The 23,507-nt window shown below is 45.1% G+C and overlaps 1 protein-coding gene across 4 annotated transcripts in view; it reads left to right on the forward strand.

Moving 5' to 3' along the window:
• LOC138967147 (glycogen debranching enzyme-like) overlaps positions 1 to 23,507 on the forward strand; it is a 78,939-nt gene that overhangs the window by 29,713 nt on the left and 25,719 nt on the right. For all 4 annotated transcript variants that reach the window (XM_070339649.1, XM_070339648.1, XM_070339645.1 and 1 more), the window contains exons 9-16: positions 2,200 to 2,412; positions 3,699 to 3,832; positions 11,537 to 11,724; positions 12,235 to 12,358; positions 15,005 to 15,168; positions 15,285 to 15,386; positions 20,924 to 21,073; positions 23,297 to 23,447. In XM_070339649.1, the coding sequence (XP_070195750.1) occupies positions 2,200 to 2,412; positions 3,699 to 3,832; positions 11,537 to 11,724; positions 12,235 to 12,358; positions 15,005 to 15,168; positions 15,285 to 15,386; positions 20,924 to 21,073; positions 23,297 to 23,447 (1,226 nt within the window). The remainder of the gene's footprint in view (positions 1 to 2,199; positions 2,413 to 3,698; positions 3,833 to 11,536; positions 11,725 to 12,234; positions 12,359 to 15,004; positions 15,169 to 15,284; positions 15,387 to 20,923; positions 21,074 to 23,296; positions 23,448 to 23,507) is intronic.

Consider the following 23,507-nt stretch of genomic DNA (forward strand, 5'->3'; position numbering starts at 1 on the left):
CTTGCCCCTGTTTTATTACGAACGATTAACGTCTCCTGCTCGGAGACTACGCTGCTGTGGCTTACTCAAGCTCTGACCATGTCAGCGCTTTACTCCCAGGAGGGTGTTGCTCTCGGTCAGTCGGAGCTCTCTTTGTTCGTTCCGAAGGTGAGACGCACAGGCGTTGTTCGTTTTTCTACTACTCGTTTGCCTTTATAGACAGTTTCGTTGTTTTCGGAACTTTCTCAGCTCTTTTTAGAGTTAGGACTGTCTTCCTGGTTTTAGCTGTTTGCAAGGAGTTTCACTCTTTCGGCCAGTCAGGGTTAAGACAGAGTCAGTGAGATGGACGCTATTTCGGGTTGCCCGGAAGGCGTAACTCACGAAGCTTAGGGTCAGTTTCTTTCAGGTCTCAACTAGACTTGAGGAGATAAGGACTTTTTATAAGCTGACCTTATCTGGGTGGTTTTTACCATCATTAGGCAAATCCATGAGTGGTTATAAACAAGGGGGGGGGGGGGGGGCCAGTCAGCCCTTCCTCCAGCACCTGCCAGAGGTCACTATTCTAGATCTCGGGCATCGACTTTAGCAGTCCTCTGCTCAGGAGGATGCTATGATGTTCTATGAACGGTTTCTTTGAAGACAGACTACGTTTCATCATTTTTGTGAAACGTCGTTGGGACTAACAGGACATTCTTCTTCCTACGCCCGGCCTGCGGCAAGCAGAAGCGGGCAAGTCCTCTTCAGGGATATTTTATGTTTCCACCACCTTGTTGGAGTTATCTGCTTATATGTGATTCGGAGTAAGAATATGTAATTTAATCGAAAATTTTTAAGTAAATTTTCATTTGATTAATATACTTACCCGAATCACATAGGTAATTCCCTCCCACCTTCCCCGCATTATAATTTCTAAGTATTCTATAAGTCGTATGAGTTCTACCACGTGCTCGGGAAGCGATAGTGACGTAGGTCACTCCAAGGGGAGGTAACCCCCATGGCTAGCGTCCCTAGCTACGCTTCCACTTACACTTTTTTGTTTGTGGGGTTGCTTCCCTTTGACTGTTAGACGGGTAGCGATTTTCAGGACCTTAGCATCTCTGACTGCGTCAATGCTTATATGTGATTCGGGTAAGTATATTAATCAAATAAAATTTACTTAAAAATTTTCGATTTAAAAAGTTCTGATGTGGGGACATTTTTGGTACATGTATAAGATGAAATACTTGGATTAAGTAATATTATGATTCAGGGGCTCACATCCATGAGAGGTGACATAGGACAAATGTCCTGGACAATACAAAAGTGATAGGACATTTGTCCTGAACAAAAATAAATCAATAGGACTTTTTTTTTTCGCAACAAAACGTAAATTTTATTAAGTCGACCAGCTTTGAAACGAAGCCATGCGCAGGGGTGGGGGTAACGTCTTTCTTCGGTGCCGAAGTTTCACTTTCTAGAGCGACGGTTTCATCTGGCTCTGGCTGCTCAGAGGCCGGAGGGAGTTCAATTTCAGTGGTACTACCCGCTGATGAGGGCAGAGATTTGAAGTACAAACGCTTCTGGCCTTTTTCTGGCACCAATTTTTGTTTCAATATTCTCAATATACACAACAAAAACTCGTGTAGGGAGGCAACTGTCAACCGGCTTGGAGCATGCAGAGTTGCGACCCTTGGAAGCTCTTCTCTATAAAAAGCACATAAAGTCTCCCCAAGTTTCGTCTGCTTGGAGAAACACATCGCTTCGCAAAACATCGATAAAATAGCAAATCAAACTACTGTAAATTGCAAAGTACTGACAATGTCCGGATCAAATAAAGGCATAATCGAAAAATGACCACTTTGTGACAAAAACAATAGGACCTCTTGCATGAAAAATGTATAGGACATTTGGAAAAAATATCCGTGTATGTCCGATGTCCGACGCGGATGTGAGCCCCTGTGAATATGTGCTTGCCTTTTAATATGAGAAAAATAAATGGAAATTCTGTTTTAAGAAAAGAAAAGGCAAAAACAGTGCAGTTGTAGTTTAAACAGACTTAGCAGAAATGTTTTCAAGACTAGTAATCATCTTACGCACTCTGTAAGAGTTGACAAGTGTAATGTCCTAACACAAAAAGAAAACTGAAACAGATAGACTGTCATGACGCAGTTTCAATCTTCGGCGCCTTGCTGTCAGCAATAATGCTGCACCCAATAACTCGTGATAAATGTATTTTTCCAGCCCCAGCGTGCTCAATCGCTCAGAACGTGTAGAGAAGTGCTGTGAATCACTTCGTGACCACCTGGAACACCTCAACCGACAGAAGGAAGCAGAGATCTGCGACCACATCAACCAGGCTATCGAGAACTTTATCGCCAACGCCCGCTACCGCTTTGTGGCCGACTATGGGAACAGGCTGGGGCAAGTGACCATTGACGAGCCGCTAATGCACAGGTATGTGTTGAGAGTGAAGTTTTTGTACGAAAGTTATCAAGGAGCAGTCTGAGTCCATTTCCCAGTCCATTTTTGGCTCACATGCGAAGCAAAAGTGAGTCTATGTACTCACCCGAGTCGTCCGTCCGTCCGTCCGTCCGGACGTCCGGACGTCCGGACATCCGTCCGTCCGGAAAACTTTAACGTTGGATATTTCTTGGACACTATTCAGTCTATCAGTACCAAATTTGGCAAGATGGTGTATGATGACAAGGCCCAAAAAAACATACATAGCATCTTGACCTTGCTTCAAGGTCAAGGTCGCAGGGGCCATAAATGTTGCCTAAAAAACAGCTATTTTTCATATTTTTCCCATTTTCTCTGAAGTTTTTGAGATTCAATACCTCACCTATATATGATATATAGGGCAAAGTAAGCCCCATCTTTTGATACCAGTTTGGTTTACCTTGCTTCAAGGTCAAGGTCACAGGAGCTCTTCAAAGTTGGATTGTATACATATTTTGAAGTGACCTTGACCCTGAACTATGGAAGATAACTGTTTCAAACTTAAAAATTATGTGGGGCACATGTTATGCTTTCATCATGAGACACATTCGGTCACATATGATCAAGGTCAAGGTCACTTTGACCCTTATGAAATGTGACCAAAATAAGGTAGTGAACCACTAAAAGTGACCATATCTCATGGTAGAAAGAGCCAATAAGCACCATTGTACTTCCTATGTCTTGAATTAAAAGCTTTGTGTTGCATGACCTTGGATGACCTTGACCTTGGGTCAAGGTCACATGTATTTTGGTAGGAAAAATGTGTAAAGCATGTGAGTCGTATGGGCTTTGCCCTTCTTGTTGTTTTTCGACCAGCAAGCTCTCAAGGGGCGGAACGTATTATCTGTGTGTTCTAGCTGCCAGGAGAGGCAATTAGATTGCATTTTTAAAGTTGCTAAATTTGCCAGAAATGAACTCGGTGTTTCCCTGTGTGTTTGCATCTGTGCACAAGGCATTTGATTGTGGGACATTATCCAGGATTTATTGTTAAAAAGTGTTATCTATTTGTCTTAATAGTAGGAATTACATGTTACTTTTAGTGATAAAAGGTAGGTCTGTGTGAATACATTTTAGACAATGCTTCACTTGATCAATGTTAGCTACGCTGAACATTTACAAAACTCTTGAGGTTCGACAAGGAATGTCATGTGTATGTGCTTATTTTCTTTTTACCCTAGTTAATTCTTCCTCTTAAAAAACAAAAACAAAAAGAAGTGAACAAGTGTATTGCCCTGTTCCAGTTACTTTGTGGTGCCAGACAGTCACGACGGCGGCGTGGAGAAAGCAGAACAGTGCATGCTGCGCGAACCACAGCTTGTGATGGCTGTCAACGGCTGGGTCATGGCAGATGATCCCCTGAGGAATTTTGCTGAAGGTAAACAACCTGCTTCTTGGCACATACCCAGCATTTCTGGTTCATTTCCTTCTCTCCTTCTGCCTTTTTCTTCTCCCCGGCATGCCTTGTTACGCTTCTCCCCCCTTTCTCTTTTTTTCTGCTTCTTCCTCATTGTCCAAAAACTAAGCAAGGAATACTGTTGTAGTGTTGTTACATAAGATGGGCAGTTTTATACCAGTTGAAGGCGCTTTAGTGTTGCAGTTAGTGAAACACAAAGGCTAAAAGTAAATAAAACATTTTAAATAAGTCAAACGTTCTGTGTTGGATCTTTTTTTTACATTTAGTCAAGTTTTGACTAAATGTTTTAACATCGAGGGGGAATCGAAACGAGGGTCGTGGTGTGTGTGCGTGTGTGCGTGCGTGTGTGTAGAGCGATTCAGACCAAACTACTGGACCGATCTTTATGAAATTTGACATGAGAGTTCCTGGGTATGATATCCCCGAACGTTTTTTTCCTTTTTTGAGTCACTTGAGAAAAAGTGACTATGTAATCGGTCAGTGTTAGTCTGTCCGGCCGTCTGGCCAGCCGGCCGGCCGTCCGTAGACACCACCTTAACGTTGGACTTTTCTCGGAAACTATCAAAGCGATCGGGCTCATATTTTGTTTAGTCGTGACCTCCAATGACCTCTACACTTTAACGATGGTTTCGTTGACCTTTGACCTTTTTCAAGGTCACAGGTCAGCGTCAAAGGAAAAATTAGACATTTTATATCTTTGACAAAGTTCATCGGATGTGATTGAAACTTTGTAGGATTATTCTTTACATCAAAGTATTTACATCTGTAGCCTTTTACGAACGTTATCAGAAAAACAAGGGAGATAACTAGCCTTTTCTGTTCGGCAACACACAACTTAACGTTGGGCTTTTCTCGGAAACTATAAAAGTGACCGGGCTCAAATTTTATGTGAACGTGACTCATTGTGTTGTGAATAGCAATTTCTTCCTGTCCATCTGATGCCTCATATAATATTCAGAACTGCGAAAGTGACTCGATCGAGCGTTTGCTCTTCTTGTTTGATAAATGTCTTTGATGACGTCATATCCGGCTTTTCGTGAAAGTTGAGGCGGCACTGTCACGCTCTCATTTTTCAACCAAATTGGTTGAAATTTTGATCAAGTAGTCTTCGACGAAGCCCGGACTTCGGTATTGCATTTCAGCTTGGTGGCTTAAAAATTAATTAATGACTTTGGTCATTAAAAATCTGAAAATTGTAAAAAAAATTATTTTTTTCTAAAACGATCCAAATTTACGTTCATCTTATTTTCCATCATTTGCTGATTCCAAAAACATATAAATATGTTATATTCGGATTAAAAACAAGCTCTGAAAATTAAATATATAAAAATTATTATCAAAATTAAATTTTTGAAATCAATTTAAAAACACTTTCATCTTATTCCTTGTCGGTTCCTGATTCCAAAAACATATAGATATGATATGTTTGGATTAAAAACACGCTCAGAAAGTTAAAACAAAGAGAGGTACAGAAAAGCGTGCTATCCTTCTCAGCGCAAGTACTACCCCGCTCTTCCTGTCAATTTCACTGCCTTTGTCGTGCGCGGTGGACTGACGATGCTACGAGTATACGGTCTTGCTGCGTTGCATTGCGTTCAGTTTCATTCTGTGAGTTCGACAGCTGCTTGACTAAATGTTGTATTTTCGCCTTACGCGACTTGTTTTTTTTTAAACAGCCACGTTCCCTGCCACTTCATGAGCTATAAACCATGACACACTAAGTATAAATCAATGGTGGTAAGTTGAAGTGAGTTAACACTTCTCTTCCACAACATGCTGCACAAGTTATGATTGACCTGATTCAATCACATATTCTTACGTCAACTCACATAAATGGCATTAACTTCAGTTCATTGCTTAGGTATTGAAGTAGTACTCGACCCTGGTACAGGGGGAGGTAACTCCCAAAACAAAACAAGTCCGTAGTCAAGGACAGGAGTCACCTCCCCTACCGGTAACGCCGCGCATGCGCGAGCCCTGCTCCTGGTCTTCATTCCACCCACTTCAACACTACTGATAGGACGTGTTGTAGTTCTCTGGCAATTTTTTGCCTTGGCCTTTGTGGAAGGCCATTTGACCTTGGTTTCCTGCGTTGCGTCTCTTCTTCTTGGTAAGAACGTTCTTGTTCTCGCAACGCGTTTTGACAGTTTGTAATTTTTCGCCTTCCCTGTGAAATTTTGTCACCACGTGTTACGTTTGGCACTTCGTTTCATTATGGCGGATAAAGGCTCGAAGAGCAAGTCGAAGCAAGTTTCTCTTCTCGCATCCCCGGGGAAGGATAAGGATAAAGATAAAGATAAAGCCAAAACGAAGCCCAAGACGCGAACCTTGTTAGCTTCTACCTCGGCCAAGCCGTCTGTAGTGCAGGTTTTCAACCCCGCAACTAAAGAGTCTGCGCACGTGCCTATCGACGCTACGTCGTCGACACGGGTGTTTCAGTCACCCCCTTTGCCCTCGCCTGTTTCTCGGTCGAGCGATGTTGTGACTAGGGATGAACTTTTGTCCATGTTTGCCTCGCTTAAGCAAGATTTGCAGACTATGCATTCAGTTGAAAGGAGCGTGGCTCGCTCGACGGTCGCTTCCCTACCGCCTGGCGTGGGGGACGTTTCATCTCTTTCTCGGCTTCGTGCGTCAGCCACCATTACTTCTGCTGACATCGGACCTGACTGTTCTGGTCTGTTGACCGATTCACCTGGTTTTCCAGGGGAGTTTGGTCTCTCAGCACCGCCCGTCTCTAGCGCTCCGGCGTTGGGTGGTGTTCGTGGGAGTTCTCAATCTTTTGGGGGCTCTCACATACCTGTTTTCCCTGGTTTCGCTTCTGCGTTTCCGCCGGGAATTCAGACGACTCCTCCTCGGCTGCATTCTGCCCCTGTGGCGTCTGTGCGGGGGAGCGGTCTGTCTCCCTGGGTTCAGCTTCGGCTGTTCGGGCCTCTGGGGGGCAGGCAGCAACAGCTTCCTTGTCCGTTTTCGGCCTGGGAGAGGTTGTCGGCGGACAACGGCCTGCTACTTCCGGTTCAGCTTCCGCTGTTCCACTCACTAGTACGCAGGTGGTAGCCTCCTTCGGTCTCCCCTCGGGGTTTCCTGTCGTGGCTACCCACGGAATGTCGCTCTCCACTTCCGGGTTTGCTTTGACGAACATTTCCGGTGGAGGGCAGCACATCGGTGTTTCCGGTAGCAGTAACCCTGCTATTCCGGCTCCGGTGATGCACTGACTTCCGTCCGCTACTACCGGTTCTGCTTTCGCGGTTCCGCTTTCCGGTAGCACTGTCGCTGGGCAATTCTTGGCTAGTGGTTATGCACTTCTGAGTTTTGGTCAGCCGACTTTGGCCACTTCCTCCTCTGGTGTTCCGGCTGATGTGTGGGTTTCCGGTGGGGTTCCGGACCACTATTCTGACGAAGAACAGGAAGGTTGCTTCGAGGGAATAGAGGGTGATGACGATTGTTCTGAGTCAGATCCTCCTTTGCGTATCCCCAGCAAGCTTGGCCCTACTCTGGAGTTCGCGGCGGAGATCACTTCGCGGTATTTTCCCGAAGGTGTCTCGGCCGATTCTACTTTCGCTGCTCCTCCTCCTTCTGCTATGGCGGATTTTGCGGGCATTGGGGATTCTAAGGCGCGGTTTTGCTTTGTCGAGTCGCCTTCTGACCCTTTTGAGATGGCTCAGGTGTTGGGTGCAGACGCTGCCTCACCCTTCCCTCTTTTGGTCGCTCATGGCAATGCTCCTGCATCTGCGCAGCCTTGGTTGGCCTCGGCACAGGCAGGCGGCGGCCCACCAGCCAATTCGAGGAGAACGCGGCTTCCGAGCAAGCCGCACTCCCTCCTCTCCTCGTTTTCATTGCCCAAGGCGCCGCTTCCGGTTACACCGGAACTGGCTCGTCTGCGGCAAGACGGGTATAGCCAGGAGAGAACCGCCGTTTGCACGGAACTGGGTCTCTTAGGGCTAGAGGAGAGCGGGCGTTCCTCCCTTGAGCTTTCCTCTCTGGCTAATTAGGTCTTTGACGAGAGCTATTACGTCATCCATCGAACCTTTCACATTTCGGGATGACGCGGTAGAGGCAGACGCAGCCATGCTCCTGGCTGCTCTAGCGAAGGTCACTGACACCCAGATGACGAACGCGGCTCGTCTCTATTCACAAGTTGTGTTTTGGAGACGGGAGGCCCTTCTCAATGGCTCGCGTTTGACGGACAAAGCCACCACTCTTTGCGAGTCTCTCCCTTCTCCGAGGGGGCGTTGTTGGGGTCGCGGTCATTTGAAGCTCATGTGTGTAACAAGATGCTGTACATGTTTTATCAGAGTATGGTGTGCAGTGTGATGGTGTTTGCATCAGTGTGTTGGGGAGGGAATGCCACTGCAAGGGACACTGGCAGGCTGAACAGGCTGATAAAGAAAGCGAGTTCTACTGTAGGCCAGAGCCTTGACACCCTTGAAGTCCTTGTTGAAAGAAGGCTTGCCAGTAAGTCCAGAGCTATTCTGCTCGACCTAGGGCATCCCCTCCACGACGCACTGATGGATCTCCGCATCACACGGAACGCTCGGTTTCTCATGCCTAGGTGTCGAACGGAGCGTTTTCGGCGTTCTTTTCTTCCTGCAGCTGTGAGATATTTTAACAGCAACCGAGCCATTGTCCTGGCCACAGACTATCAGTGATGCCTTTTAAATGTACCTCTTAATGATAGATTTAATTTGGTTTGATGACTGTTTGACCTTTGATCATAACTAGTGCTGTGATAATGAGCTTTAGCACTGTTGTGATGGTGTTGACACTATACTTTGCCCAATTGAGTCTAACTACCTGATGGCTAATCTACTGTGATACCTGTGATAACTGATGATGATTACTGGGATTGGTTTTATGTGTTTGGTTGGTCTCTTCTTTTGGTAGTGCAATAGCGTTAATTATGGATTGTTGTTATCATCATTTACATAAAAACTTATCTGTTAATCCAAACAATGATATACTTACTGTGATGTTCTTAACTACACTTTAACATGGAATGTATGTATGTATGTATGTAGGTATGTATGTAGGTATGTAGACATGTGTGTTGGTGTGTCGGTGTGTCATGTGTGCAAGTAAAAAGGGTATTGTAGTTGTACATATATTACTTTAGATATTTTTTTTGTTATCATGGGTTTTATGAATTTTCTTCTCTTATTCTTTTATAATTATTAATTAATGACCTATATGTGCTGATGACCAATTTAATTTCCTTTGTTGGATCAATAAAATGTTATGAGTTATGAGTTATGGGAGGCAAGCCGAAGAAACCCGCTCTCAAACAGCAGAGCAACAAACCACGAGGGTCTGCCCCAGCGCCTTCTAAGCCTTCTGGGCAGAAGGTGTCCCACGCAGGAAGAGGCGGCTCGAGGTCCCGCCCTTACCAGCGTAAGCCTTCCTTTGGGAAGCGGGGGTCTGGGCGCAAGCCCAACCCCCAATGAGACACCCCCGATCCAGTCACCCCCCAAGCCTCTACCCCTTTGGTAGCGGGCGGCCTCTCCCGGGCCCTTCCAGCATGGCTTTCCCGGAAAGACAGTCTCTGGATCATGGGGGTGATTCGGTCGGGGTTCCGTCTTCCTTGGCAGGAAGACAAAGCACCTCTGCCCAGAGCGCCGGCCAATTTCCGGTTTCCGGTCAGCGCCGACGCTCGGGAGGCAATCCAAGCAGAGATCCTTCTATTGCTGCAGAAGCATGCAATAGAAGAGGTTCTCGACCACTCCACTTTGGGGTTTTACGGCAGGATTTTCGTCGTCCCCAAGGTGTCCGGAGGGTGGCGTCCGGTCTTGGACCTATCGCCTCTGAATCGCTTTCTGCGCGAAGTTCGGTTCACAATGGAAACGCCAGCGACCGTCAGGGAGGCGCTTCGTCCCCTAGACTGGGTGACGTCCGTCGACCTGACGGACGCTTACTTCCATATCCTCATGCACGAGGCAGACCGAAAGTGGTTGCGTTTCGTGTGGGGGGACCGAGTGTTTCAGTTTCGAGCTCTACCCTTCGGACTTTCTCTCGCCCCCTGGGTATTCACGATGGTGGTGCGCCAGTTTTGCGCTCTTGTGTGGCAGCACGGCGTTCGTCTCAAAGTGTACTTGGACGACTGGCTGATTCTTCATCAGCATGAAGCACTCTGCCACCAGCATACCCAGTTCGTTCTTGCCCAGGCACATGCTCTCGGCTTTCAGGTCAACCGGACCAAGTCCGAGTTGACTCTGTCACAGACCTTTACATACCTGGGCACGGTTTTCGATACTCAGGAGTGGACGGTCCGTCCCACTCAACGACATATCGACAAACTGCAGGCCCTCCTGACTTCCCTGTCAGGGCGACATTCGACTCCAGTCAGGACGCTTGCGTCGCTCCAGGGCTAGATGGAATCCATGTCGACTCTCATCCCACTCGGCAGGGCACACAAGCGCCCATTTCAGGAGGCACTCAGTTCAGTCTGGAACCCGGCCTCCCAGGGATGGGATGTTTCAGTCCCTCTCGGGGGCTGGCTTCAGCAGACCACGCTTCAGTGGACGAACACTCTCTGGCTCACGCAGGGCGTGCCCATAGCGCTACCTCCTCCCTCCACGCATCTCTTCTCTGACACGTCTCAGAAGGGCTGGGGAGCTCACTTGGACGGACACACGACTTCCGGTCGGTGGTCACCAGAGCAGCAGCTATGGCACATCAACCGCCTTGAGCTCGAGGCGGTGTTCTTGGGCCTATAGCATTTTGTCTCCGCTCTCCGGGGCAACCACGTGTTGATTCATACAGACATGAGGCGTGGAAGATCAATACGATGGCGATCAACTGGACAGGGTTAGAGGCTTACGCCTTCCCACCCGTTCCGCTCATCGGAAAGGTCCTGCGAAAGGCCGACCTAGAGCGGCCTCGTCTTCTTCTCGTGGCTTCCCGCTGGCCGAGCCAGCATTGGTTCCCGGACCTTTTGCGGCTCGCCAGCGGCCCTCCGATTCCTCTCGGCCTCAGTCCTCCCTCTACGTTCGCCTCGAACGCATGAGGCTTGAGCGAGGGTGACTTCATTAGCTGTCCTCAAGTCTGGAAGGATGTCAGACGTTATCAACGCCGCTTACTGGACATCTCAGGACGTCTTTCTCAGCTACTACCTTCGGGACATTGCTAGCACTCGCCCGGACGGTACTAGCTGCCTCCCAGCCATGGTTGCCGCAGGCCAGATACTTCCTAGAGAATAATGTGAGTATCCCACCGCCTTTATGTGCAATCTGCTATTTATGTGAGTTGACGTAAGAATATGTGATTGAATCGAAAATTTCAATAATAAATTTTCATTCAATTAATATACTTACTCAACTCACATAGTTCATACCCTCCCAACCATCCCCGCTAACATTTTTTATGTGTTAAAGGTGTGTGTTTCTGTGGGGGAATGAAGACCGGTAGCAGGGCTCGCGCATGCGCGGGGTTACCGGTAGGGGAGGTGACTCCTGTTCTTGACTATGGACTTGTTTTGTTTTGGGAGTTACCTCCCCCTGTACCAAGGTCGATTACTACTTCAATACCTAAGCAATGAACTGAAGTTAATGCCATTTATGTGAGTTGAATAAGTATATTAATTAAATGAAAATTTATTATTGAAATTTTCGATTATGTTGCATCTATTCTAATCTTGTCACATTGTAATGTCAACCCTGTGGTTGCTTGCTGTAGGGTCTAACGTGTACCTGCGACGAGAACTGATTGCCTGGGGCGACAGCTGCAAACTGCGTTACGGCCAGAAGCCTGCCGACTGCCCTGCTCTGTGGGAGCGCATGAGGAACTACGCCGAGATAACAGCACGGATCTTCCATGGTGTCAGGCTCGACAACTGTCACAGCACGCCTGTCCATGTGGCTGAGGTAAGTAAAGGTCTCCATAATATACTTACTTTTACTTGCGTAGGCCCATCAATGAGAGACCTCCAGAAACGTGTTTTTTTCTCAGGAAAATCAATATTTAATTATGTGAAGCAACATTTCCTAATGGCTAAATACTAAGCTTGTGTCAGGCTTCACCAGAAATGAGTATCTGCCTCAAGTTTAAGGATAAGATTTCTTTTAGTCCTGTGAGGTTACCCTTGTGGAAATTTAGGCAGGGTTAAATTAATAAATGCCTGCAAACTATTTGGGGAGACCATCAGGTGCTACTACCAAGCCATGAGGTTGTTTTAGCATTGGATACAAAATTGTAAATCAATCATAGTTTAAAACAAGGAATGAAAAGTCACCGTGTTCAGACTTGTAAGTGGAAGAGAACTCGCATGGTAGATAAGGGTGGCCAGGTTCACGCTGATTATTTTACACTTTTGACTGCTGTTTCTGTCACATATGTTCTCATTGAAGTGACTAGTGTTGCATGTTTTTCTCCAGTACATGATAGACGTGGCTCGCAAGGTTCGCCCAGACCTGTATGTGGTGGCTGAACTTTTCACCGGCAGCGAGAGTTTGGACAATCTCTTCATGAACAGATTGGGCATCAACTCCCTCATCAGAGGTAAGTCTGTCTTTGTCAAGCAGTATTGTGCTTTCAGTGTCAGCGATTTTGTGTTCGAAACAGTGATCAGGAATGGGAAAAAAAAAGGAGAAGAGAGGGCAATGGAGAGAAGGCGATGGAGAGAGCGATAAAAAGAAACAAATCGCGTGAAGCGATATAAAGACATTTAGTCAAGATCAACACCCCAAACCAATCATCGCCGAGACTACTTTCAGATAGTCTCGGCTAACCATACCGAAGACAGAGGCGGGTCACGCTCTCCTCCGCGAAGCACGCGTCCGTAGTACTTACTGAACCTATTTCCTTTCATTCTGAGCATATTTTTAGAGTAAACATGACATATCTATATATTTTTGAATTCAGGAGAAGATGAGGAATACAACGCAATCAATTTTAAATCTGTTTGCAAAAAATCGATTTTAATGACAGCTTTAACCCTTTCGCTGCCAATCAAAACTTGCGTATGTGCATTCCTGACTGCCAGGGAATATTGGAGTTCGGAGTGTAATAATTCACAAAAAATTCTAGCTCCAAACTGGCAGTAGGTAGGTAAGTAAAACTTATGTTATTTTTAAGGGAAATTGAACCAAGAATCTGTTTTTAGTGTCTAATCATGGAAATAATAATTAGTTTGGCTTATAATGATGTTTAAATATGAACTTTTGAAAAATCAGTCCGGCGCATCTTCCGGTACCAGTGGATCAAACACAGGTGGCTGTTTTGCTTGCTCCAAGAAAGGATTATAATCACTATCATCTACCTGTTTCCAACGAATCGTCCGAAAGAAGATCTCCCCCTTCCCCTGTCAGTATCCATAATCATTTGCACCGCCTGTAGCGTCAGTCCAGCTTTGTTTTTCCCTACTAGGGCCCGGTCGACTGTCACCGTTAGCCATTTTGACGAGTCGAGATTTCTATCCCCTACCCTGTCGCCAAGGCCGAAAATAGCCTTCAGACGCAAAACCGCGTCACCATTTATGTTTATTCATGAGAATGAGGTATCCTACCAAGCCATTTGCTGCTATTTGTGTGTCAGCAGTGACGTAGCATTTCTGAAAAATCCCGGAACGGAGAAGACGGGTTTACCCGTCCTAAGGCGTTGTGGCTGCACAAGCGCATGACGGGTATACCCGTCCTAAGGCAGTCAAGTGGTTAATGAGCAAACTCATTAATTAATTTTTAAGCCTCCAAGCTGAAATGCACTACCAAAGTCTGGGCTTTGTCGAAGATTACTTGACCAAAATTTCAAACTTTCAAAAATGAGAGCTTGACAGTGCCGCCTCAACTTTCACAAAAAGCTGGATATGACGTCATCAAAGACATTTATCAAAGAAATGAAAAAAAACGGGTGGGGATATTATACTCAGGAACTTTCATGTGAAGTTTCATGAAAATCGGTCTGGTAGATTTCTCTGAATCGCTGTACACACACACACACACACACACACACACACACACACACACACCACTACCCTCATCTCGATTCCCCGTCTGTTAAAACATTTAGTCAAAACTTGACTAAAGGTAAAAGAGAGTGATTGAGAGAAGGCGATAAAAAGAAACAAGTCGCGTATGGCGAAAATACAACATTTAGTCAAGTAGCTGTCGAACTCACAGAATGAAACTGAACGCAATGCCATTTTTCAGCAAGACCGTATACTCGTAGCATCGTCAGTCCACCGCTCATGGCAAAGGCAGTGAAATTGACAAGAAGAGCGGGGTAGTAGTTGCGCTAAGAAGGATAGCACGCTTTTCTGTACCTCTCTTTGTTTTAACTTTCTCAGCGTGTTTTTAATCCAAACAAGTGGAATCAGGAACCGACAAGGAATAAGATGAAAGTGTTTTTAAATTGATTTGGACAATTTAATTTTGATAATAATTTTTATATATTTAATTTTGAGAGCTTGTTTTTAATCCAAATATAACATATTTATATGTTTTTGGAATCAGAAAATGATGGAGAATAAGATGAACGTAAATTTGGATCGTTTTATAAATTTTTATTTTTTTTTACAATTTTCCGATTTTTAATGACCAAAGTCATTAATTAATTTTTAAGCCACCAAGCTGAAATGCAATACCGAAGTCCGGGCTTCGTTGAAAAATGAGGGCGTGACAGTGCCGCCTCAACTTTCACAAAAAGCCGGATATGACGTCATCAAAGACATTTATCAAAAAAATGAAAAAAACGTCTGAGGATATCATACCCAGGAACTCTCATGTCAAATTTCACAAAGATCGGTCCAGTAGTTTAGTCTGAATCGCTCTACACACACACACAGACACACAGACACACAGACACCACGACCCTCGTCTCGATTCCCCCCTCTACGTTAAAACATTTAGTCAAAACTTGACTAAATGTAAAAAGAGTGTTTGAGAGAGAGTGATGGCGAGTTTTTGGCAGTAAAGAAATAAAATTTGTGGGATGCATGGAGAGTGTACAGATTTGCTTTTTCTGAGGTGCTAGAATTGGAATCGGCTACAACTGTTGTAAAAATAAAAAGGGAGAAGTGCAGTTGCATACAATATAGTGGTATATTCAGAAATACAGCCATCCGGCAGAAATCATACAAGCAAAGGTGATGTTGGATAAAGGAACCGGCTTGAGGTAACTTGTGCGTAACATTGTTGTTACCTTTGCCAGAGTCCATGACGGCCAAAGAGGCCCACGAACAAGGGCGTCTAGTGTATCGCTTTGGGGGTCTGCCAGTCGGGTCCTTCGCTCAGCCACGCGTACGCCCCCTGGTGCCCACAGTCGCGCACGCCCTCTTCTTCGACCAGACCCACGACAATCCTTCCCCTGTTCAGGTGAGGCTTTGCTTTTTGTCGAAGAGTGGATTTTTTCCGGGAATATTAGAGGAGGGGGACAGTTTGGGAATTTCTGTGTTTTGTCCATTGATTTGAGACACTTGCTCGTGTTGCAGGAGCGTTCAGCGTATGACCTGTGGCCGACGGCAGCCTTGGTGGCCATGGCTAACTGTGCCATCGGCAGCAACAGAGGCTACGACCAGATTGTGCCGCACCACGTAAGTTAGGCTGATGCACTGTCTAGTGCTGTCTCCGTAGTAGATCAGCAAGCTTTGCTGATTCTGAATCTGTCACTCTCTTTGGAAATGCATGTTCAGCATGGTTCATCATGTAAGAATGTTTGTGAGAACATTTCAAGTATTCAAGATTCTGGTCCGCTCAGAGCACTGTTGAAGCAGCTATTCGTCTTTAGTCGCAGATAAGGATATAAACAGTCAAAACATTTACATGACTATCCATGCTTGTAGTGTTGCCAGCCACACAAAATTGTATGCGGTTTGACAGTTTAACATTAAATTACATATCTTACCCAACTCGCATATAGTAATTAACCCTAGTTCAGTGCTAAAAAAGAGTGACCAATACCCATACTGCTATCAAGGCCAGACCAATACCGAGTCTGTCTTCCGTATGCGTGCGCATATGCCACCATTTGTAGTCATTCCTACCTCAGCGCTCAGTCAAGTTGGTCGCTATTTTGTACGCTCTGGCTGTGTTACAGCCGTTCACTGAGTCTTTTGACTTTGTTACATTCCATTTGGTGTCTACTCTTCGTTTTGACTTCGCTACTATGTCGGGGTGAGATCTTTCCTTGTTTTTTCATGATTTTGGTGACATTTTGGCCACAATTTGGACTTATAAACCCACAGGGACATCGCTGCACACCAAGCTATGGGGCAGCACTCAGGACCTGGAAATGACAGCCCACTTCGTCAACATCACGGGCCAAAGAATCTAGACACAGCCATCGTCGAACGCTGAAGAAGAAGGACTTATAAAATTTTTCTGAAAATTTGTCTTAGTCTTTTTGTCATGGCTGATAGTGCCAGGAAGAGGCATACTCCCAAACAGGTGGCTGTTGAGTCCTCTCCATCTAAGAAAACGCCCAGGAAATCTAAACAAATCGGCCAGGCTGTTGTTTCTGTTTTAGAACCGACCTCAAGAAATGTATTGATGTTTTGGTCGATTTACCGGCTACCTGCATTTTGCCTGTTAGGTCCTCAGACAAGGTTCGAACCCCGGCTGGGTCATACCTAAGACTTTAAAATTGGCAATCTAGTGGTTGCTCCGCCTGGCGTCTGGCATTATGGGGTTAGTGCTAGGACTGGTTGGTCCGGTGTCAGAATAATGTGACTGGGTGAAACATGAAGCCTGTGCTGCGACCTCAGTCTTGTGTGTGGCGCACGTAAAATGTCAAAGCAGCACCGCCCTGATATGGCCCTTCGTGGTCGGCTGGGCGTTAAGCAAAGAAACAAACAAACCTTCTTTATGTCCTCACAAGGATTTTGTTCGGACTTTCTGTTAACTTCTTCCTTCTTGACAAGAAGTAGTTAAAGTCAGTCTGGGAGCAACAGGGCTGCAGGTTTACGGCACTCTTTCAATCTTACAAGACGGGTAACAACGTTCAAGATCACAGCCATGTTCATTCATAGGCGTTTTTCTGTCACAACCCATGAATGCAATGAGTCCTTGTCTTTATTAGACTCGGACTCTTAGGAAGAAAAGCAGGACTGCGTCACACTCGCGGTCAGGCTTGGGTAGGCACTTGAAGCAGGTCATGCACCAGCAGTAGCCTATTCTTTTGGCTAACCGAATTGGAACAGGCTGGGTTTTACAGCCTTGGTTCATAGGAAGGTAAGCTTTTCTTAAAGTTTAAGGAACTTCAGGAACGCCTATGCTCTATCATGAGCTTTTCCTCGCCGAGGAGTACTCTGGTATCAGGTACTCAGGCTTCACTCTCTCTTATTGTGAGGAGATTGGTCTCGCCTCTCTAGAGGTTTGACGATGGTGGTACGATGTTCTTACGGTCACCTTGAGAGTTTGTCCTACTCAGTTCTGAGTGGACAACCTTAGGCACGGATCGTTCCATGTTTGGCACTACAGCAAGCGCCTATTAGGACGCTTGCTTCTATTCTTGGTCGTTTGGCTTCACCTCTTTTAGACCGAATCAAGTCTATTCTAATCTAGATCTGGTTTCAACACATGACAAGTCAGTGGTTGGGGTCTGTCTGGATTACTAAGGGCATTGGTCTTGATCGACCACGGAAGTTAAGTAACTTCAAGCTCGGTTGGTACGAGGATGGGTGACCGCTGGGAACACTTAGTGCAGTGTTTTCCGAGACGCACTTAATCAGGCGGTTTTTGTACTATGTACTAATCTTTCAGGGCTCCCGCTTTCGCGTCTCCCTTGCGAGAACCTTAGGTTTTAGATTTTGCTCCTGTTAGCGCAGTCACTTCGCTTGACAGCAATTTTGGGCGCAGGGGTTCTCTGTTTAGTGATTCTCGGTCCATCTTTGACGAGAGGAGGCATATTTACCGAAACTGGAAGTTTTTCCTTCGGTTTCGGTTGTAAGACATTCTCTATGACTCTTCTTCGTCAGGAGTTTAGAAAATGCCAGAATTGGTCGACATTTTATCATGCCTCTAGCTGGGGAACAAGGGGCAAGTCTGCTTGCCTCTTGTTCATTGCGAACGATTAGCGCCTACCTCATTGAGACTGTGGCTCAATCCACCTCAATCCTTTCAGTGATTCACTCCCTGGAGGGGGGTTACACGCAAGGTCAGTCGGATCTTTCTTTGTTCGATCCAAAGTGAGACGCACAGGCATGTGTTTGTTTTCACAACTCGTGTGATTTTGAAGACAGGTTTGTTGTCTTCTGATCTTTCACAGCTCTCGTTTTTAGAGTTAGGACTGTCTTCCTGTTTTAGCTAATTGCAAGAGGTTTTCACTCTTTTTTGTCAGTCCGGAACAAAGTTGACGCTCTCTCCGGTTGTCCGGAAGTCGTAACTCACGAAACTCGCCAGAACACGCGCAACTTACTGGTGCATATTCTGACTCAGATATCTTTAGGGTCACTGAACCACTGTCTGCGACCTCACAGATTGAATATTTCCGGCGAATCCTACCCCTTACGGTAGAGGCCTCTGTTAGCTACTTTCGCTGGGCATCACAAAGGGTTTTCAGAAACTTCCTTAGTTTCCTATGCTCCACAGGGAGTCTACAGGAATAAGTCAAGTCAAGTCCTTAGTTTCAGCATTTTGTTTTAAGAGCTTACGGAAAGAACTAAGGTCTCCATCATGTGGCTGACCTTAGATCTTGGCACAGAAGCGTTTCGCTTTGGTTTTGTTTTTTGTTCCACTTACGCAAAAGACATCGACCATCTAGGTTTTTGCCAATACAGACATCGATCATCTAGGTTTTTGCCAATAATAAATAGAATCACATTCCTTCTGGTTCAGTGATTCAACTTAGGCATTACGCCCCTCAGGGCCTTTTTCTCCCGCGAGTTAACAAGCTACACTCTTTGTTAGCCTTCACTACGGCGGCCCCTGGATTTTTTGAGTCACTTGAGAAAAAGTGACTATGTAATCGGTCAGTGTTAGTCCGTCCGGCCGGCCGTCCGTAGACACCACCTTAACGTTGGACTTTTCTCGGAAACTATCAAAGCGATCGGGCTCATATTTTGTTTAGTCGTGACCTCCAATGACCTCTACACTTTAACGATGGTTTCGTTGACCTTTGACCTTTTTCAAGGTCACAGGTCAGCGTCAAAGGAAAAATTAGACATTTTATATCTTTGACAAAGTTCATCGGATGTGATTGAAACTTTGTAGGATTATTCTTTACATCAAAGTATTTACATCTGTAGCCTTTTACGAACGTTATCAGAAAAACAAGGGAGATAACTAGCCTTTTCTGTTCGGCAACACACATCTTAACGTTGGGCTTTTCTCGGAAACTATAAAAGTGACCGGGCTCAAATTTTATGTGAACGTGACTCCCAGTGACCTCTACACTTTGACGTCTGCTTTGGTGACCTTTGACCTTTTTCAAGGTCACAGGTATGCTTCAGGTATGCATTGTGTTGTGAATAGTAATTTCTTCCTGTCCATCTGATGCCTCATATAATATTCAGAACTGCGAAAGTGACTCGATCGAGCGTTTGCTCTTCTTGTCTTTACTTTGCAATGAGCTAGGAGTTTTTCTCCTACATTGCAGAATGGCTAGCGTCCTCAAGGGCTCTTTCCGTGACGCAGCATGGTATGAGTCGCAGCTCCCGTCCCGGGATTGGTATTTGTTCTGATAAAGATGGGGCTATCTCTCTCAAATTTAGGCCTGATATCCTCTCTAAAAACAGAAATCCAGTCTGTCATCTCCTTTTATCCGCATCTCCTCCCTGAGTGAGGTACTTGCTCCTGGGGATCATGACTTGTTTAACTGTCCGGTTAGGGCCCCTATCAGATACTGGGCCATTGCCTTTTAGTTCCGTAAGTCAAATAACTACTCTTTATCTCCATCAACTCGGCTCGGGATAAAGACATTACATGGGTCACTTTGGCCAAATAGGTAGCCACACTAATTCTACAGGCCTATCTTTGGTGGTAAGGCCAGTCATGTGACAATCAGGCAGTCCTGCCTCTTACTGCGGTCAGAGCTCAGGAGGCTCTAGCCTGGGCCTGGTCAATAGCAGTCCTCCGCTCCGGTCTCCTCCTAGAGGTTCTGGAGTTAGCTTGCTGGCGCTCAGAGGACGTTTTTATCATTTACTACCTCAGAATTGTCGCGGGAACGCGACAGGATGGTAGTTCCGCTCTACCAGCTATGGTATCGGCAGGACGAGTTCTCCGTTCTTATTATGAATTTCCCTCCGCCTACAGTAGCAATCTGCTATATGTGAGTTGAGTAAGATATGTAATTTAATCAAAAATTTTAGTAATAAATTTTCATTTGATTAATATACTTAACCAACTCGCATCGTTTATTCCCTCCCGCCTCCCCGCTGTTGGGGGTATATATTTCTAAAAAAGAAGTGAGTTGGGCTTCGGTTAGAATGACTACAAATGGTGGCATATGCGCACGCATACAGAAGACAGACTCAGTATTGGTCTGGCCTTGATACCAGTATGGGTATTGGTCACTCTTTTTTAGAGTTGTCTCCCTTGTTACCAAGGGGACGCGTACAGCGTTACCAGCACTGAACTAGGGTTAATTGCTATATGTGAGTTGGGTGAGTATATTAATCAAATGAAAATTTATTACTAAAATTTTTGATTTCTTGTGATCACATTTTAAGGCTAAAGGCTGTGTGCGGCAGGCCAAAGTTGAACCTAGCACCACATTTTACAATTTGCTAACGTAATCAAACACAAAGTCTTGATGTAAGCTATACAAGATAAAAATAATACTATCTCTCGTCGAGACTAATAGACTTCCATATGTAGGCTTTTGATGTAATTAGTTCACGTGCAGGACCTTGCCTGTTTTGGACAATGATAAAAATGATTTTGTGACAACAATTAAATTGCAGTTTTCGACTTCTAGTAAAAAGGTGAGTGAAACTTGGTATTTTTCAAATGGATAGATGCCTGAGGCATGAGTGAAAGCCCTAGGGGCTCTGTGCACGCGGATGTGAGAAGTCCAGTAACTTGAATATTCATAACGTGAGGTAATTAATTGGCTACAGCTCCATTACGTTGTAATTTTTCGCCCATATCTATACTTTGTGCTTGAAATATCATCCTTTGTTTCTGTGAACAGATTCATGTGGTGAATGAAGAGCGACTGTACGCCAAGTGGGGACAGGATCTTGCTAGAAATGAGAACATCAACCTGTCTGTGGGCATCAATGCTGGCAAGAGGCTGCTGAACAACCTGCACTATGAGCTGGCCACGGGTGGCTTCCAAGAGGTTACTTGCAAGCATCCACACGCGCGCACACACACACACACACACACACACACACACACACACACACACACACACACACACACACACACACACACACACACACACACACACACATGGTTTAACTTTTGTCAGAGCTACAAAATTATACAGTACATTCTGCTGGAAGCTAATTCTTCTTATCCCTTCCTTGTCTCTCTTATCTGAAGTAGGTGTGCATTCTGCATATTTCTTTGGCAACACAGCATATTTAGCAAGTGAGCCTTGATCTGACCTGTTTTGCCACCTTTTCACAGTACGATGGGGTTAACCACAAGGCTGTCTGCAAAATGTAAAATTATTCATTAACATACACGCAATGTCATCTTCATGATATTGACATAGAAGGGATGATTATTTTCTCCATTAAGGATGAACTACGGAAAGGTTTTGGCGTGTGGAGGTTTATGTCAAAAAAGTTTGATTTTGATGAAACTTCAAATAAATGGGATAAATAGGTTACGCAACTCATCCAGGATAACTTAGTTTTTTTTTCTCTGGCCCATTTTCAGGTATTCCTTTTCCAGAGGCTTGAGAATACCTGAAAATGGTCACTTGGGAAAAGGTCTAAGCTGCCCTGGAGGTGTGTAATATGTATATATGTGATTTACTTTGTACTGGACTAATTCAAAAGTACCAGTTGTGTGAAGCTCAGAAACAAGATGCTACTAAAGAAAAAACCCAGCATCAAAAAGATTTTATGTCATTGTCAAACTTCTCAATACCCTATCCCAAGCTGCTGATGAGATAATCAGGGAATGATAAGTGATAAACTTTATTTACATGGTTACAACTTTTAGTTTTAGTGTATGGTGTACAGTAGAACTCCCCCTTAGCGATCCCCCTGTTTACGACCACCCCCTTTTTATGACCGATTTTGCTACCGCTGATGCATTCTACTATATAATGAACCGCCAGTGAACGACTCACCCCAAAACGCGACTTACGACCGAGCTTTTGGGGGTGAATTACGACTTTCGCGCATTTGTAGTCGAGCAGACGAAAACAATACATGGCGGCTTTTGCTCCTCGAACTATCGCGAGACGAAAAAAATTAAATCTCGCGCACGATAGAATTTGCGGCGACTTCCTTGGGAGTCGGGAAGACGCAAATCCTGTGTATCGTCAAGGATAATGACCCAAAACGCGACTTACGACAGAGCTTTTTCGGATGATTTACGACTTTTGCGCGTAATTCGAGCAGACGAAAACACAACATGGCGGCTCTCGCTCCTCCAACTATCACGAGAAGAAATAAAAACGAAATCTCGCGCGCGCGAGATCCTGATACATCCGGTTTTTTTCTGCACGCTATCTTGTCACGACGACTGTCTTGTTGACAAACGAAGATTCGCGAAAGAAAAAGAAAAGCGCCGACTATTGAGTAGAGAGCTAATAAAGTAATCGCTAATCGAGCGAAGTGGCAATCCGCGGCGACTTCCTTGGGAGTCGGGAATACGAAAATCCTGTGTGTCGTCAAGGATAATGACTCGGTGTTATCTAGATGGTGAGAAGGATAGCGAAGCGAAAGTACGCAAAGAGAGGAGCCTGTACGAAGACCTCAACGATCGTGGTCAAGTTTAGCGATGCAAGGCGACGAATCATTCATATGAGCGGAAAGATGATTCGGGAGAAAAGTCGTTATGCTTTCTATCGAGTTAGGACATTCGGATTTTACTGGTTGCGCCACAATGTCAAATGTGCTTCACTCAGCAGGGAGCGAGTATTACGCCATGAGTAAATTTTCTTTGAAATTTGAGTTCAAGTTGTTCTGCTGTAATGTGTGTGTGTGTGTGTGTGTGTGTGTGTGTGAGTGTGTGTGTGTGTGTGTGTGTGTGTTTTTTGATATGACAGTAAACTGCAACTGTGTGTTTGTGTGTAAACATGAGAGTAGATACACTGCAACCAAATTCATGACCGCCCGGGCCAAAAACTCAAACCCCCCTTTTAAGACCCCTCATTTTTACGACCTAATTTTCAAGGTTTTTCCAAAGTCGTAAACAGGGGGTTCTACTGTACTGACTAAAGTTTTTTGTAGAATTCATTCCGAAGCAGAACACTGCTTATCTCAACCTATGTGTGTTGTAATAATAATAATAAAACATTCTTTTATAGCGCTGTTCACCGCCAAATGGCAGTCTCATGGCGCTTTACATTAGACATTAAAATTTAACATTTGTTGTACAGGTGTTTGTGGACCAGCTAGACCATGAGGTGGTAGCAGTAACACGTCACAACCCACAGACTCACCAGTCGGTGATTGTCATCGCTCGCACTGCCTTCCATCATCCGCAAAACCCTGATGATCAGCGCATAGTCAGATCTGTCCAAGTGCAAGGTGAGACTCAGGAGTCTGAGGTCTTGTTCAATTGGCTTTTACCTTAAAGGAATATGTATA

Source organism: Littorina saxatilis, linkage group LG5, assembly GCF_037325665.1.
Source record: "Littorina saxatilis isolate snail1 linkage group LG5, US_GU_Lsax_2.0, whole genome shotgun sequence".
Classification (NCBI taxonomy): domain Eukaryota; kingdom Metazoa; phylum Mollusca; class Gastropoda; order Littorinimorpha; family Littorinidae; genus Littorina; species Littorina saxatilis.